Here is a 17,494-nt window from a genome sequence, read left to right on the forward strand (position 1 = left end):
CAAACCATATATGTTTATCAGAACAGAGTGGATAGCACAGCTATTGACAGATGCTACAGAGCCTGCTATAGAATGCTTCAAGTCTCTGCAGAAAAGAAATAAGAGACAGGTGCTCAGCTCAGAAATGCAGAGCTGTTGCATATGGATTATGTACAATGGCACTAAAGATACTATCACTGCAGCTCCTGGTCCTGACTGATTTCCTGCTTTGACACATGATAATCTGAAGTGGCACAGATTTTTCAGAACGGGGCAGGGAACGCAGGAGAATCTTTTCTGTGTTCATGCACACGATGCATAACTTACTTAGGCTTGTTCTCTATCACTGTCCTTCTGGAAGTCTCAAGCAGGAAACCATCTTTCAATAAATATTAATCAAAGACAAATTCTCAATCATATACACCACACCGGCACTCAATCTCAGTAAACTGGCTGATCTTCATGTGGATGACAGCAGTGGCAAAACAAGGGTGTCTACAGTGCTGTTATGCATCTCTACACGCCACCAAGGACTGCAGAAATATTAGATTGTGTAAAATCACACACACAAAAAAGGTCTCAAAACCAGCCTGCTGAGGACTAAGAATGCTCCACAAGGGACAAAATGTTGAGAGTTGTTGAATGGCAACACAAGGAAAGAATTCAAGTGGATGGAGAAAATCAGCCTGCTTCAATCTCTGAGAATTTAGGAGACCCTGGATGGGAAGATTTTAAGGAACAGGATTTCCAACCACCTGCCCCCTTTTATGATTCCTCGTATATCACACAGTAAATTGGCCCAGCCCAGTGAAAAAGCTGCATAGTGGGGCCACTGGGTCTGTGTTGGTAAATACATGTTAAATTCAGAGTCTAGGAATGGTAATAATTGGAGTCGAGGCTTAAGCTTATCAAAAGAAATAAAGTTTACTAGAAAACATCAGGATAGGGTACTTGGGATAAAACAGAAAAAACAATTTAGCATACCAGCTAGTCTAAGTATGTCTGTCCTACATGGCTACATCCTTTGTGAGACTGTCCTTCTCCCCAAAAAGCATTTCGTCAGGAAGAAGAGCAATTCAGCTTGCATACAAGATCAAAGCATTTCACACCTAACATCCTTTCTATTTTAACAATTTATTAGCAACATATGGTTACAATATTTAATTGTCTCTTTTCTATACTAACCCATATGATATTTCAACCCCCCCTCCAATATTTGACTTCCCCGAAGTTATAAATTTAAATTCAATTATAAAGGTACCGCTAACCAATCTTTACCTAACATCCTTTCTGACCAATGTTGTGATCACATCTTTTGCGGGCAAAACAAAAACCAGCCCACAGTTGGATTTAGGTCACAATACATCACTTCCTCTATCAGGTAAACAAATAGTTAACTCTATAATGGCTGGAATGTACATAGCTTGTATTCTAACAGTCTGTAATGATTGGGAGACTTCCCAGGAAGCAAGAAAAAGATCACTTTGTGAATTAACCAATAGAGGAAAAGTCATTTAAAAAAAAAAAACAAACCTTGATGAGGGATGAAAATGCTCCAGAAAGGATGAAATGTTGACAGCAATAGATTGTCCCTTACAGGAAAAATGAAGAGAAATTAGCCTGCTCAAACTGCCCACAGTGTGAAAGATAGACTCATGTTCCAAAACAGACCAGGACACAGGATGATGGCTCTCCAGCATGCCTGCTCCCTTCAAGCACTTAGGGATCTGCACATCTACAACAGCTGCATAACACTTGAAACCATGGTTCAGAGAAGGCCTCTCTGTGTTCTTTGGCTGGACCTCACCCTGCCCATCCTTCATCTCAAAATGATCACGAAATCTCTCATACACATGTCTAAGGATAACAGACATTCCCATCCTCTTTCTGAGCATGGGCACACATATTCATAGATAAATCCAGATTATTATAGACCTTTATAGATATCTGAGCCTTGGAGTAATAGGCATCTTGCATTGCAACAGCTACAAAATATGTTTGCCTGCTTCACTAAGGTTGCTAGTTTTGGGTGGGGGGAATACCTGGAGATTGGGGTGAAGCCTGAGGAGGGCAGGGTATGGGAAGGGGACGGAAATCAGTAGAGTATAATGCCATAGAGTCCACCTTCCAAAGCAGCTATTTTATCCACATAAACTGATCTGTGTCACCTGGAGATCAGTTGCAATTGTGGGAAATCTCTGGCCACCACCTGGAGGTTGGCATGTTCACAGCACAAGTTTGTGATATATGATCTACAGTTGAAGGGAAATGGGTTTATTTCTAAGATGCCTCATTTTCTAATAGTAGCGATAGTGTGTTGTGATCATGGTAATATTTCATCTCAGATTTTTCCCCCAGCATATACTATTTACAGGCATTACATTCTGTTTTGTAGAAGAATTACCTTCAGGTGTTTTCATAAAACAGAAAAAGCAGGCAATATAGACAATACAGGCATTATATCAGCAATAACCCCAATACAACTGGGTGTGTGTATGAGAAACAGAAGGTTTATTGTATAGAAGGCCCAAGAATAATTTCCCTGAGACCTGGGCCCAGTATAAGCTTGTAATACTTCACCCCTAGCCCCACTCCCACAGATACAAAGTCATTATTCATTACAGAAAATTTTAAAATAGATTCAGTGTGTGAAAGATAGACACATGTTCCAAAACATGGCACTGGACTTAAACTTTGTCCAGAAAATGTTAACTTTTGTTTTGGAAATGTCAGACTATGTCATGATAATGGGAATGGCATCTGGGTCATGACCCTATCCATCCACCCCACAACCAGGCTTGGCTCCAGACTACACATGGAAATAGCTGGGCTGGAGGGAGGAACTGCTAGTTTGCTGCTTTGGGTGTGCATTTTATTTTGTTGTTGAACAGTTGGATATACAGCCCCTACTCATGAAAAGGAAGGATTCACAGATTATAACCAAGAGCACATCCCCGGCGCCATTTCCCCCCTCCCCCCGCTTCCGTTTTTTTGGGGAGCGGGGGAAGAGAGTGGAAATCCTGGGGTCCCCTGCCAGGGCGGGAGGGTTGGGAAGCCTATTAGTTCAGCACTTGTAAAGTCCTGTTGCTTTCAACTGGTCAATTAGCTCGTTTCCAAACAGAAACTTAACTGGTTTCCAAATAGAAACTTATCTTATTTCCAAATAGAAATCAAAAGAGGAGGAATGAAAATAGTGCTGTGAAAAAGTTGGCTAGTATTCACCAACTTTAATTTAAATTTATTCCCCAGAGGGTACTGAGATCTGGATCACAAAATCTATTAGAAATCCCCGGGCCGAGGGAGGCGGGATTGAAGGCTACCAGAGAACAAGCCTTCTCTATTGCTGCCCCCCACTGGTGGAACCAACTCCCTGATGATGTTAGAGCCTTGCGGGACCCAGCCCAATTCCGCAAGGCTTGTAAAACAACACTTTTTCGAATGGCCTTCAACTTAACATCATGGTATGGAACTTAGCACCAAAACTGTTTTTAAAATCTGTTCAATATTTAAAGGGTAATTGTTAATTTTAATTGATCTTACTGTAATTGTTTTTATTGCTTTATGGTTTTATTGTGGATATTTAATGATGTTGTTAGCCGCCCTGAGCCTGCTTCGGCAAGGAGGGCAGGATATAAATGTGAAAAATAAATAAATAAATATTCTTTCCCTTCTAAATATCACATTTCCAGTATTGTTTTATGGTTAGCTCAAGTGATGGGCTTTCTCTAATGGCTCACGTACAACTACAGGTTTAATTCTGGCCTTAATATGCCATGTCCTGCCTATATATTACACATATAAGACTCACTCAAATATGCAGGCAATCCTCAATTCTGAAGGCGGTGTGTGCCTTCCCACCACTAGGTGGCTGGCTGAAATTTTGAGCCTACAGTTTTTAAAGGCTTATACATCTTTCTCTTTTAAAAAGACACAGAAACATTCCCCTATCTGGACCGCGCAAATGTATTAATGACTAAACCCAGCTCCCTCAAACCCCACCCCTGGAAGTCCATAAAATAGCAAGCTGCTTATCAGGTATCAGAAAACAGTAAGAGTCTGTGGTTCTTCTATGACTGCCTTTCACATAACACTCCACACATGTTAGTTAACAGTGGGAAGGTACAAAGGGGAATTTAATACTCCCGCACAATACAGTGTCGCCACTTGAATGAGAGGAAGGTGCCATTTCCCTGCCACAGTCCTGCTAGATGAGGAAAGACATCTGAATTCCCCACAACCACTGAATAACAACTGCATATTCACCACACAATTAAAAAAAAACCCCTTCAAGTAAAATCAATTAATTCCTCTCCTGTTGGACTCCTGCTGCTCTCTCAGGCAGTAATTAGATGTACTGCTATAATTTTGCAGGTTGATTCTGGAAGCAGGATTAAATAACTAGCGGCTGACATTGTACATTAGACTGTTTCTATTAACTCTCTGTTCTGTCACTTTATGCTTGATGAGCTTTTATGCACGAGCAATCAATGCCTTTGAATGTACTGATTAAGATTATGAGCTGCCAGAGTTTACTATTTGTACAGATTTATCAGCCTCCAGAAATGCACAGAGAGGCGTCCATTTTATTTTTATTTTTTTTAATCATTTGTTTATTGTCACATTGCTGATGTGAAAAAGTGTATTTGTGTATGTCCACACTTTTTCACTTTATATATACAATTACTCATCTGGAATTATAGTACTGTTTTTGAAGTGCAAACGTGGACCAAACATTGCAGTAATAATTATGATAATATTAAATAATCATTAATAGTGCAGTATAATTGCTGCAGTGCATGGGAGGCACTTCCAGGGCTCCAGGGGCTAGTAATATTAGTATGAGAATGGCACAAAGTATGCAATCCATTTGCCACTGGTGTTGCCCTACTTAAGATTCTAATTTTTGCTAGAGGAAGTGTTCCTACATCAGAGCCTGTTTTTCCTAACTGGTATCCTGTATCAGATGGAGTCATAAACCACCACCCTCATTTGATCCATCAAAGACACAGAACAATTTATAAACACGGTATGTGCTATTTCCAAAAGCTATCAGATTTTGAAAAAATACAGGTTTCTTTTATTGCAATCTTTGTTCATAAGGCCAACACTGTATTCCATTTGTGTTAAAACAAGACGAGGTTCTTCCCTGGCCAAATTATGTGGCCTGTTAAAATCTGCTCTACTTTACAATGAGCAGAATGAGGGGTCTGGTAATTAACAGAACAAGGCAGAAGGGATATTAAGCATGTGGTTGGTAAAATTACAAATATTAAGACATCTTTAAGCTCCCACACAGAAGCAATTGTGAAGGTTTTTTTTTTTTTTAAATTTAAATCTGTACTAGAAACTTGTGCCTTTCTGCAACCAGATGTAGCTGATCAGGTGTTCACCCTTCCATGAAGGACTGGAAACTCTGTAGTGGATTCTTAGCTAAAGAGCTGGGGAGCCCTCTGGAGAAGATACAATACCTTTTATAAAGTCTGATCTCTTGGTCAAGTATGGTCATCCAGGGATCAAATGGGGGAAACTGTAGCATTCAGACTTGTGCATACTGGATAAAGCAACTACTTGAGATACTAAGGAACATGATAAAGGCTGGGCAACTGTGGGATATATGCACAGACAGGGACAAAAACAAGTTCAACATCTGCAGGAGTGTTGAAGTAATATGCAGTACATTTTTCTTTTTTTAATATTAAAACAAAGGTGGCTGAGATAGACTACAATGAAACCAGGATACTTTCAGACTACCCAGTATAGCCAACCACAATGCTAAAGACTGAGAAAAAAAAGATCTAAAAGACAGAGAGGAAGTAGGGAAAAAACTGCAAAGAGGACCATAGAAGGATTTACAGGTACAAAAAGAGAGTAATTCACACCAGCCCAAGTGACCAAAGACTCTGGTTAACATAAGAACAGCGATCTATAGACAGAGCTGGTTGGGTTAATTGTATTTGTATTAACCTAGTAATGATGATGATGATGATGATGGAGGAGGAGGAGATGGAGATTGCATTTATACCCTACCCTTCACTTGGAATTTCAGAGTAGCTTACAATCTCCTTTCTCTTCCTCTCCCCACAACAGACATCCTGTGAGGTAGGTGAAGCTGAGAGAGCTCTTTCGAGAACTGCTTTTGAGAGAATACCTCCAAGAGAACTGTGACTGACCCAAGATCACCCAGCTGGTTACATGTGGAGGAGTGGGGAATCAAACTTGGTTCTCTCAGATTCAAATCCACTGCTCTTAACCACTACATCAAACTGGACCAGATCTACTGTAACTGTACATATTGCAAAGGTGTGTTATGAGCAACACATTGGAATTATTTAATTACTGGTTCGCTCCACTACAAGTAAAATATCCCCTGTTGAGGAAAGTGCAGGGGAAAGTCTGCTTGGCTTCACCAATTTAGGGTGCACCACCCATGCCACAACTGGATTAACTTGTCCACACAGGAAATTCCAGCTACGAACAATGGCTATGGCAGAACAGTAGGGCAATATCCAATGATGTGTAGTGTGTGTATCAGCAGCCTACTGCAGGTGGTATAGGGGCTTACTGAATCCCTTTGTAACAGTAGTGGCTCTCCCCAGCCCTGCCTTCACATTATTCTTCCATCCATCCATTACACAACACATCGTCAAATGTGTGAACAGCTTATGTTGAAAAACAATTTAAACTTCTGCTGGCTTTCTCTTCGCCCAAACCATCATTTAATATTATTGTCGGGGAGTAACTAGAATGTTTGCGTAAACCAGCATCAGTGCCTGCAGTCCGCCAGAAGATCTTACCATGGAAATTGGTTACTGAAATCCTATTTTGGAGAACTAAAATAGTGATTCATAAGGTCACAAGCACATCGGATGCTGAGCTCATGATCTCCTTCAGCACAAAAGTTGCTTACTGAGTGGGCCCAGTACAGTCAACAAGTCACAGCAGGACAGAAAATATCTATCTCTAGTGAAAAATTATGCAGGCTTGTCTGGAATGTTATGCACTGATGCAGTTCCATCATTGGATGACAGACAGCAGGGGTTTTCAGCAGATGAGGAGGATCAAGGGCTGTGTGATTTTTAGCTGTCCAGCTGCTTTCTTGTAACCATGTAGCAGGATGTGGTTAAATTCGTGTTGACGTACATAAATCTCTGGGCACCAATCCTGAAGCAATAAAGCATCAAATGGTCTTAAGGTTTGACCTACAGCTCCTGGATCTATTTATCAATTCTGTCTGATGGCTAGATGACCCCTTTAACAAACAGGAAGCCTTTTAGCAATTTAGCTCCTTAATGAGAGGAGAGCCTATTTTGAAAAAAGCTTGTAAGCAATCAGAAGGCAAACAGTAATAAACTGGGTGTGTGTGGGGGGGGAATGAAACGGAAGCCTGGACAGTAAAGATGAGTAGCTACATTGCACAATAGTTTAGATAGACTCTGTAATGCAGCACATGAAACTTTCTAGGTGGACCACGAGTGTAGACAAGGCTTCTCTTACATTGTTTTATACTGCTTACCTTGTCCTAAAGATAAATTCCCAGATCTCCCCCCACGGTCTTAAAAAGTAGCACACAGCAAATAGGGATGAAACCTAGCATTAAGGACTAATGGTTATCACTGAACATATCCTGAGATCTGTGTATTGTCAGCATATATCCTAAATATATTGGATTGCCAGCCCTTGGGGAGCTTAAAGAAATGGGGCTAGGCATCATGCGGTATTGCACAACACTGTGAGATTGGCACAATGCTCTAGCAATTGTCCAAATCTCTAGTTTTACCACAGAGATTTGGTGGATTGCTAGAATGCTGTGGTGAAGTGTAATATCACCTCTGATTACATGACCAGAAGTGACATCATAGCAACACCACAGTGCTATTCCCCCTCATTTTGCTCTACTGCTGGACACCCTATAAATATACCAATATAATATGGTTGTTTTTCCTGGTGTTGTTGCATACTTAGTGGGCAGTAGTGAATTAAAGGTTATGAACCACCAGAAAAGATGTTGCCTGGCACAGATGTTGTGTACTATTTTATCTTAATGTTGCTGTTAAAAAACCAGAAAAAATAACAGGGAGGAGGTGTCTTTAAATCCAGCTACTAAATAAAGTTAAAAGGGGGGAGGGAGGCAAAAGGTATAGAGAAAAAAATAACAATGGTAGTGGAGGATGTAAGTTTAAGTTTATTTCAATTTATATCCCGTCCTTCCCACCGAAGTGGCTCAGGGCGGCTTACAACATATAAAATCTAACATAGAATTTTAAATTTAAAATACATCAATTTCAACAGTTAAAACAGTAAAATAATAAAACATTTAAACAGCGATCTATCAAAATACTACACTGAACCTTCTATAGAATTTCTAATGCCAGTTAATTATAGGCCAGCCAGAAGAGGGCTGTCTTACAGACCCTGCGGAACTGGCCAAGGTCCCGCAGGGCCCTCACCTTTTCCGGCAGCTAGTTCCACCAGCAAGGAGCCATTACAGAAAAGGCCCTGTCCCTGGTGGATTTCAGATGGGCCTCCTTTGGCCCGGGGATAGTAAGCAGATTTTGAGAGCCCGATCTCAGTACTCTCTGGGGAACATGTGGGGAGAGACGGTCCCCAAGGTAGGCAGGTCCTAGGCCATATAGGGCTTTAAAGGTAATAACCAGCACCTTGTATCGGACTCGGTATATTATTGGCAGCCAGTGCAGACTCCGGAGCCCCAGCCGAATGTGCTCCCATCTTGGGAGCCCTAATAACAGCCGGGCAGCAGCATTCTGCACTAACTGCAGCTTCCGGGTTCAGCATAAGCTCCTGAAAATGGTTTCCACTTCTAAAAATATGCCTATATGCCATGTGTTCAAATACTGTTGGATTTCTTAAGTCCTCAATCTACTGATTTACCAGAGGTGGGCTTTTATTTTCCCTGTGTTATAACATTACTTTTTAAGCTGTAGTAAGGGCATGGTGTGTCCATTTTCATTGACCATCAGTTAGATTCCAAGAGATGGGCAGACAGTTTAAAAGTATGTAAGCATCCTGAAGAACCAATGAACATTCTAATACAAAACTGATACGAGTAACAACTTCTTCCCAAAAAACCCCTAAATGCCTGGATATGTCCAAAGCATGTGTTTAAGGGATGTTTCCTGTGAGTTACAACACCAACAATTAGACACTTTACACAAGCCTTTGAGTTAAAGAATTGCTGTGGTGTTCAGTATGTCTAGTATCTCCTAAGCATATTTTTTTATTTTTGTTGAAAGAGATGCTGTGTACTAGGGTAAATCAATGATGCCAGTTGAACCACATTTTGCCCTGAATGTCTTACTATTCATTTTAACTGATGCATTGCACCATTGTCTGTATAATTCACTACAAATCCAGATTACAATTTGCACATCACTGTCAGATGATCTTTCATTGAGAATCAGTTCCACAAAAGGCATAAGGGATGTAGGGTGTGGGAATCTCTGCTTGTGTGAAAGTGTCATTTTTGCACTGGCAACAAGGTATGGGAGGGAAAGATTCTAAAGGACTATTGGCTGCTAGACAGAATATTTCCATCAATTACTCCTTACCAGTGTAGACCCCCAAGATGCCCTCTGTGTCATTCCTGACAGTATGCTGCCCCTCCTAGGAACAAAGTTTCAGGAGGCACAGTGGGCTCCCATTCCACAAAGTCCACAAAGGTTTCAATCTTCACGATCTGTGTATTACTATCAAGAGTTCCCAGCTGAAACTTCTTGCAGCCCTACGCATGAGTCTGACATTGCAAAAACTCCAGTGACAAACTGCTGACTTTGAGAAGCTGGAAATACTGAAGGGTAAGCCCTGGGTGTATACCGAGAGATCAGTAGCCATGAACTTAATAAGTCTAGAGAGAATCATAGACCAGTAAAAAATATCTACATACTTTAAAATGGACATACTAAATTACTATGCACAGGAAGCCTCCTTAGTATTTGATTAGGATTTTGCCTGCATCAGAGAACAGGATCAGGACCCCTTGGAGAGAAGAGCTGTAATTTTCTCTCCCGTTTCCCTGCCAAATCTTGTCACTAATTGCTTATGATTTGGTGCTGTGTCCGACTGCAATGAAGGGATCAGTGACACCCACAGATGTGCTCAAGCCTCAAATATGTTGTTGGCAAATTTTGAACCTTGGTTGACTTAAGGTCTGTGGGCTGGTTGGTAATTAACTTATTTTTAGACCAGCATGTCCATTCAAGGCCACACAAATTACAAGATGCTGCAGTGTGTTGCTTTTCTAAGAATACACTTTGCAAATACGAGCCTGCCCATTTGAAAAATAAAATTCTGAGGTCTGAAAATACAAGTAACAATAAACAAGGAGAAGCTGGGTCTCTTTCATCCAGTCATCCCTGATTTTTCTCTGCCTCTGATGATTACCCATCCTTCTCTCTTGGAGGGGGAAGATACGGAGCATTCCACCACAACTTTAAAAAATGTTAGGTTAGTGTTCCCATGTACACTGTCTAAACAAGCAACCAAAGCCACTAAATATGTCTGAAAGCAGGGCTGGCACATGGGAGTAGGAGGGGTAAGCAGCTGCCCAGGGCTCCACCCCGCCTGGGGGTGCCACCAGGTGCCCCCTTACTCCCCTACATTCGGAATTTTAGCGGTTCCTGGCCGCTTTCAACTCGAAAGCAGGGGGGCACTGCTAAATTCTGTGCTTTTTGGGTTGCAAGCAGCCAAGAGGGGCAGCCCTGGGATGGGGTTGAGGACCCCCCAAAAAAAACTGTCCGGTGGCCAAGCCCCATGGGCCCCTGGTTAGCTACAGCCCTGGATGAACCTCAGCAAAGTATACTGCCATAGAGTCCACCTTCCAACCCTATTAGAGTCTTCCTTCCAAAGCAGTAATTTTCTCCAAGAGAATTTCTCTTTTACCTGGAGACCAGTTGTAATTCTCAGAAATCTCCAGCCACCACTTTCTTATTACAGGGAAGGGTGCAAAGCTAAGTTCTGCTTTCAAACTGGCATGGGGCAGCCTGCCACCATGTCCCACCCACTGTCTAAAATAATTTTTCCCTTTCCCTGCTAAATTATGTTGTAGTATTACAGCATGGCTTGGAACAGAAAGAGAAAGTGACGAGAAAAGGGAGTTCAAAGTCATAGATAAGGACCAGGAACACTGGCTGTTGTGCCTGCATTTTTGCACAGGCATGAAAGGGGGAAAGGGAGGAGCAGGAGTAGGCATGTGAATATGCCAGTGTTTGAGTATTCCCTCAATGAAAATAATTCCCTGTACATTGAAAATTACTTGTCAAGGAGAAGGGTCTGTTTCTGTAGCAGTTTTTATTCAATGGAGGAGCATTCAAACTTGCATTCACACCCATCCTCCCACCTGCAGCAGTGCAATCCAGGAAAATTTTTACCAGTTCCCAAATGATTGGCTTTTCATGCAATATACATGTCTTTCTTAATGAAGAATATCTGGTGTTTATATACCATTTTGGGAGGGAAGGCAGCATGATATAGCCATCAGATCTCAGAAGCTAAGCAGTGTCAGTACTCAGAAGGGAGACCGCCAGGGAAGACTCTGCTTCTCAGTTGCCTTGGAAGACCCTTGTCAGGGTTGCTATAAGTCAGCTGCAACTTGACTGCCCTTTATGCACACATATCACATTTTGACATCTCCATTCCCCCTGCCCAAACCCACATAACCCAGACAGACAGCATCAGTGACTATCACTTGCTGTTGTCCTGATGTCAAAGGCTAAGCTTCAGTGAAACCAAGGCCAACGTTAAAGGGTAAGACAAACAGTTGGAGGTCAGTGCAGGAGGTCAGTGGTATCTGGTCTGTCCCACTGCAAAAGTCTCTTTTCCTGTGCTCCCTCTTCTATCTCTTCAGTATAAAGGGCAACAGCTTCTCTGTTTCCAGCTCAGATATAGCAGCAAGAGACACAATTTAGGAGGACAGGAATGGAAGGCATATCACATCTGAGTGGATCTAACTCTGTAAGGAGGATGTGCCCCTCTGGCCCTGAGCACACCCCTCAGCTAAGCACTGCTCATTACTGAATGACAAAGCAGCGGCAAAAAAAGTCCTTCTTTAATTTTTATCATCAGGCTTTCTTTTGAATGTCTGCATTAAGCTACACAAATAAAAGCAACAATGGGAGCATTCAAGATGACAGCCCGCCATCACCTCACTTCACCTCTCCCCTCCACCCACTGTCTCTTGCTATTTCCACTCCTTTGAGATGAACTGTGAATGTCAACAGTACAGCATCTACTGAGATGCTGCTATGCCATGCCCTTCGTACATATACAAATGCCGTCCAAAAAAGCAACTGAGTGTTAAGCTGAATATCTCTCCTCCCTGCTGCCCCAACCCTTCACTCTTCCTTTAATGCGTTATGAACAGAAGATGCCAGTGTACTGATGAAAATTCTTTATGTGTGAAAAACGTCAACTGCTTAGTTCAACAACGGCTGTGAGAAATTCTGGACTTATTCAAACATTGACACTACTTGGCTTCCTCAAAGAGACAGACATGGAAGGAATTCTAATGCTGAATTCTCAGGCAAGACTTACCTCGAAAGGATAAGAAGGAAACTGTATTGCTTGCTGCTCACAGAAGGGCACGAAACCTTTCTGTTAACCAGGGTTACAAAGATTCTGGAATTAAGGCCTCTTTAAGAATTGTGTATGTCTTTATCTTACTTCATGACCTTTAGCAATGGGAAAGGAAAAGTAGCAACCATGTACTGAATGTTTCTCAGCAAACCCCAGAGGCAATAAGTCAAAGAGGTTAGAATTTTCTTTTCCTCTGCAGTCATTCCCTAAAACGATTTCAAAGCTTCATTATTTCCCCTTTTAGTAGGCTTAGTTTCTTCCTGTTGAAAGTTTTATACATGCTTTCCAGTTAGTAATATGGATCCCAATTTGCTCTGGTTAAAATGGTGATATTCAGGAATGTTGCCCTCATGTTCTCAAGTAAAATGACCGTTCATTTAATACATTCATATTAGTAACAGATTGCATTAGAAATATATATCGAACACTCCAAGTTTTGACATCCCCACATAACAACCAACACGTATCTGTCAACTGGACCGGTGTAAATTTCATTTCAGTCAGCGGGAACCCATTTTGCAAAGCTAATAGTGATTCTTTCCATAATCAAGTAGCATTTGAAACATTTAGTGCCTTGTTAAATCTAATGAGTGAAATTTATTATGAGTCACTTCCCTTAATAGCTGAGAGTTTCACAAAACGTTATTCATCAAGGTGTAAATATAGAATAGGCAGCTGTTAAATCTTAATAAATATGCTTAATAGTTGGCTAGCATTTTCCCCCTCAATGGCAGCACTTCCTCTCAACTGCTAACAGGAAATGTTGTTCCTGAGGTACGCCAAATAAGGATAACCTGTGGGAAATGTATTGGCAAAAATAGAGCCTTGAAATGTTAGTTCTTCAAACATACAAGACGAAGATGCAGTTCAAGAGCAAGCCACCACGCTTCTAGCCATATTGAACATATATTGATGTTCAAGCTGAGGGAAAACTGGTTAAGGGAATCTGTTGCCTTCTAAGTATCTTTTGCCTCACCCAAACAGAGGTTTTATTCACACACCTAACAGCAGTAACTTGAATATTTGAGAGTGACATTACCTGCATCCCATAATTATAAAAGAACATTATAGAGAATTAATATCTCCTCCTCCATCATTTGTCAACAATGTAAGCAAATCTTGAACATGATAAGTTTACAAAGGATTAGGTAGTATTTGTCACTGTAGCTATTGACTAAACCAGACAAGCAAATCACAGCAAACAGTTTGGGATTACCAAAGGAGGGCAACAATCCTAGAAAGATTAGTCAATTTGGTTCATTACTCCACAAAAGGGCCTAGTAAGCCTTCTTTTATCTCCTTTCCCACCAGCCCTCTCACTAGCACTCCCACTGAACCAGCTACTTTATTCTTGATGCAAAAGTGGCATGAATTATGGGGTGGTGCTAGCAATATTCTCTGGCACATAAATGTAATGTGCAGACTTCTTCAAATGTTCAGCCCTGATGAGAGAGACAGCTCTACTTTCAAAAGTTACAGGAAAAGACATTCACAGAGCATGTCAGTCATGCCTTTCCTGTAACATCTTGTTCCTTTTAAACAAAATAGGAAAAACATGCAGAAATCCAGAGGCCCGCCACTTCTGCAAATACTTGTCTGGACAAGTTTGCCAATCACATGGTTAGGGCCAGATGTACCATTAGCTTATCTGGAGTAACTGTCACACAGTGTTCTTAAATTGAAAAACCCAGATCTTCCTTATCATGCCTGTTTGATTATCTTCTCTATATCCCTATTCAGGAAAACCTACAAGCGGAGCACCAAAGCCAAAAACACCCGTTGTTGATTATTAGCAACTAGCAGTTAATGTACACTGCCTCTTAACATGGGAGTTTCATTTATTCATAGTAGCCACTGATAGATCTAGCCTCCATTAATTTGTCTCATCCCCTTTCAAAGCAATCTAAGCAAGTGACTATCATGTCATTTTGGGGCACTAAATTAAATAATTACATATTGTCTGAAGTACTTCCTTTCATCTGCCTTGTATCAAATGTGCAACACATTCATTCCCCCTCTGCCCCCCAAAATGATAAAAACTCACTAGGACTCACAGCAAAGCAATTAATCTTTGCAAGACAAGTGTGCAGTTCATTTTAAAATTACACTGCAGGACTGGTGGGGGGGTGTCCTCCAGAAAAATAATGGAGAAGCATGTGCAGGATGTTTCTAGACTCTAAAGCTATCACTGCAACACTGGAACACTCACCTGGGATGGACTGTACAGCTCCTGCAATGGGCTTCTTGACCCCTTCCGGCAACAGATGTCCATTCCAAATGGATTCCTACGTATTACTGATGGGAAAAAATGGAAAATCAGTGAACATTCTCACACTTTTAATTAAGCAAAAGCATATCTAAGGCTACGTAGCAGGTTTTTCAGGAAATGACACTGGATTTCTTAAACCTCTACTTTATATCCTACAAGAAAGATTTAAGCAGAAGGGTAGATTTGAAGTATCTGGATTTCAGCCAACTAAAATGTAATATTTTCCTGCTTAAATTCCTTTTCAATATGCTGTCTCTGCCACAAACTACAACACACACACGTGCGCACAAGCACACACGAAGGGGGAAGGGATCCAAACTGAATGACATCAGCAGCTGAGTTCCTGTTTTAGAGCACAATCCTAAGGGGGGGGCGGAAAGTGTTGCGGGAGCAGATGATCCACTACTTTGGTGCAAGTAGCATTTGCGCCCGCATAACTCCAGTAGCACCATGGCAGAGGGGACTTACGTGATCGTGGGGCCACTGGAGCACCACCCCGCTCGAAAGCAGCAGCGCCTGAGGGCTGTGCCCGAGCGTTGGCGGAAGTGCGGCAGAGTGAGCTGCTCCAGCGCAGTAGGGGGGAGGAGTCAGGGGCGCAGCCAGGCTTAGGTGGCTCCCTAAGGACACGCCCCCCAGAGGCGTAAAGTTACATCCATGGAAATGGTGGCATAACCCATAGGCACTCATTGAGATCGTAAACAAAGGTTGCCCCCGTGGGAGCTCACAAACCCCTTAGGGAACGGTGTAATTGCCTCACCAATCCCCTTGCGCCCCGGGCTGATGAGCCCCCTCCCCAACAGCCAATCGCCATTCCCCCCCCCCCCCCTAGAAATACTTCTGCTCTGCCCTCGCACAACTCAGTTGTTAGGGACAGGCGCGTGGGGCAAGGGGCTCTGCCGAGGGAGCTCCCTGCCACGCGAACTTAGAGTGAGAGACAGGCACATTGGTGATGGGCTCTTCACTGCATGATTGCTTTGACGGTATCTTTGACTTGTGAGGGGAGAGCAAGGTCTCTCCCCTGGGGCAAACTACTCTTGTTTCCAGGTCTCCACAGGTTCCCGGCTCCTGGAGGCTCAGTGTGCGAGGACTGTCACCCATGGCTGCATAAGTGCAACTGTGCACCCCCACTGTCCTCCCCCTCCCCTCGCTCAAGACTGGGTGGTGTGCGAGCGTCTCTGGCACTTGAACCAGGCAGTGGGCTCAGGCAGGGGGCATTTGCTGGCCCCACTCGTCTGTGCTGCTGCCTGCTCCCTTCTCTTGGTCTGTCCTCTGCTGCAGTCCCACCCCTGGCAGGGCATGGGGGTGTGTGTCTGGCAGCTGCCCCAATGCAGGGAGGTGGGTCGGAGACTGTTCCTTTAAGAGAGTACCCGGCTGAAACGCAGCCTGCTCCTCCAGCTGCCCCCCCTGCAGGTGTTCTTGATCTCTGCTTCTGTTTTGCAGGTGGGAATCCAACACAGAAGCTTCCATGTGTGGCGCTCCACCACCCCCCTCCACTCCCTCAGCAGTTCCTGCCCGCTGCTCTGCATGGAGCCCCACCCCCCGCAAGACTGCCCAACCGTTGCACTCTATTCCATAAAAATAAAGTCTGAGCTGTGCCCTCCATTGTCTCTCCTGCTTGGCATCTGCTGCATGTTCCCTGGGCGCCTCCCCCACCCACTCTGTCAGTGACCTCTCCAAGGTTCTTGGGGGTGGGTGGGGAGAGGGCTATGAAACACCACGCTGCCCCTGCATGGCTGGACAGGGGAGGGGGGTTGCCGCCCCTCAGCCTGGTAGGGCTGACAGACTACCCAACCCCACAGAGCTGTTGTGCGCAGGGCACAAGGGGGGACTGATAAAGTGGATGCATGCCCAGCGGCTCGCACTCTGAGTTCTGCGGCCCCCGGGAAGGTGTTCCATGCACATAGCAGGGGGCGTCAGGGTGACAAAAGGGGTCTCCGGGTGTGCGGGGGGGGGGGTGTCTGCTGGACTTGGTGGTCTGCTAACTTCCAGACACACATTCCAGTCGCTGTCTATGGCAGCGAACTCCTGCACTTTGTGCTTCCTGTGTGTCAGCGCATGCCTCTGCCCGTCTGCCTGCCATTGGCCGAGTCTCTGACAGAGGGACGGTGTGTGGGGTTTGACGGCCTCTTAGGCACAGGCTTTCCACCCTCTTTCCCGGTCACATGCAATGGGCTGGCCAACTGCGTAGTCCCGCACAACCCTGACCCACCCCCGCCTTGGCAGCAGGCCAATGGCATGGGCATGGGTGGAATCACCATGGTGATGGCTTCTCTCTCACTCATCCGTCCGCACTCCCCCTCCCCGCCTGGCGCAATGTCCACAGGATTCCCAGGGACTCTTGTTGTTTTATACTTGACAATTTAACAGTGTGGTTTATGTCAGATTTGCAGCTAGTTTGCAGCAATTTTGTTAGCAAGCTGCATACACTACTGCAATAACTTAGGGTTGCCAAGTTCAATTCAAGAAATATCTGGGGACTTTGGGGGTGGAGTCAGGAGATATTGGGAGTGAAGACAGGAGACGTTGGGAGTAGAGCCAGGAGCAAGGTAGTGACAAGCATAACAACTCCATCATGTTCTGGCCATCACATTTAAAGGGACTGCACACCTTTTAAATGCCTTCCCTCCACTGGAAATAATGAAGGATAGGGGCACCTTC

General features: G+C 43.5%; 1 protein-coding gene across 2 annotated transcripts in view; it reads right to left on the bottom strand.

Moving 5' to 3' along the window:
* CHST11 (carbohydrate sulfotransferase 11) overlaps positions 1-17,494 on the bottom strand; it is a 318,884-nt gene that overhangs the window by 144,793 nt on the left and 156,597 nt on the right. For both annotated transcript variants that reach the window (XM_060245591.1, XM_060245590.1), the window contains exon 2: positions 14,777-14,862. In XM_060245591.1, coding sequence (XP_060101574.1) covers positions 14,777-14,862 — 86 coding nt within the window. The remainder of the gene's footprint in view (positions 1-14,776; positions 14,863-17,494) is intronic.

Source organism: Heteronotia binoei, chromosome 8 (assembly GCF_032191835.1).
Source record: "Heteronotia binoei isolate CCM8104 ecotype False Entrance Well chromosome 8, APGP_CSIRO_Hbin_v1, whole genome shotgun sequence".
NCBI classification, from domain to species: domain Eukaryota; kingdom Metazoa; phylum Chordata; class Lepidosauria; order Squamata; family Gekkonidae; genus Heteronotia; species Heteronotia binoei.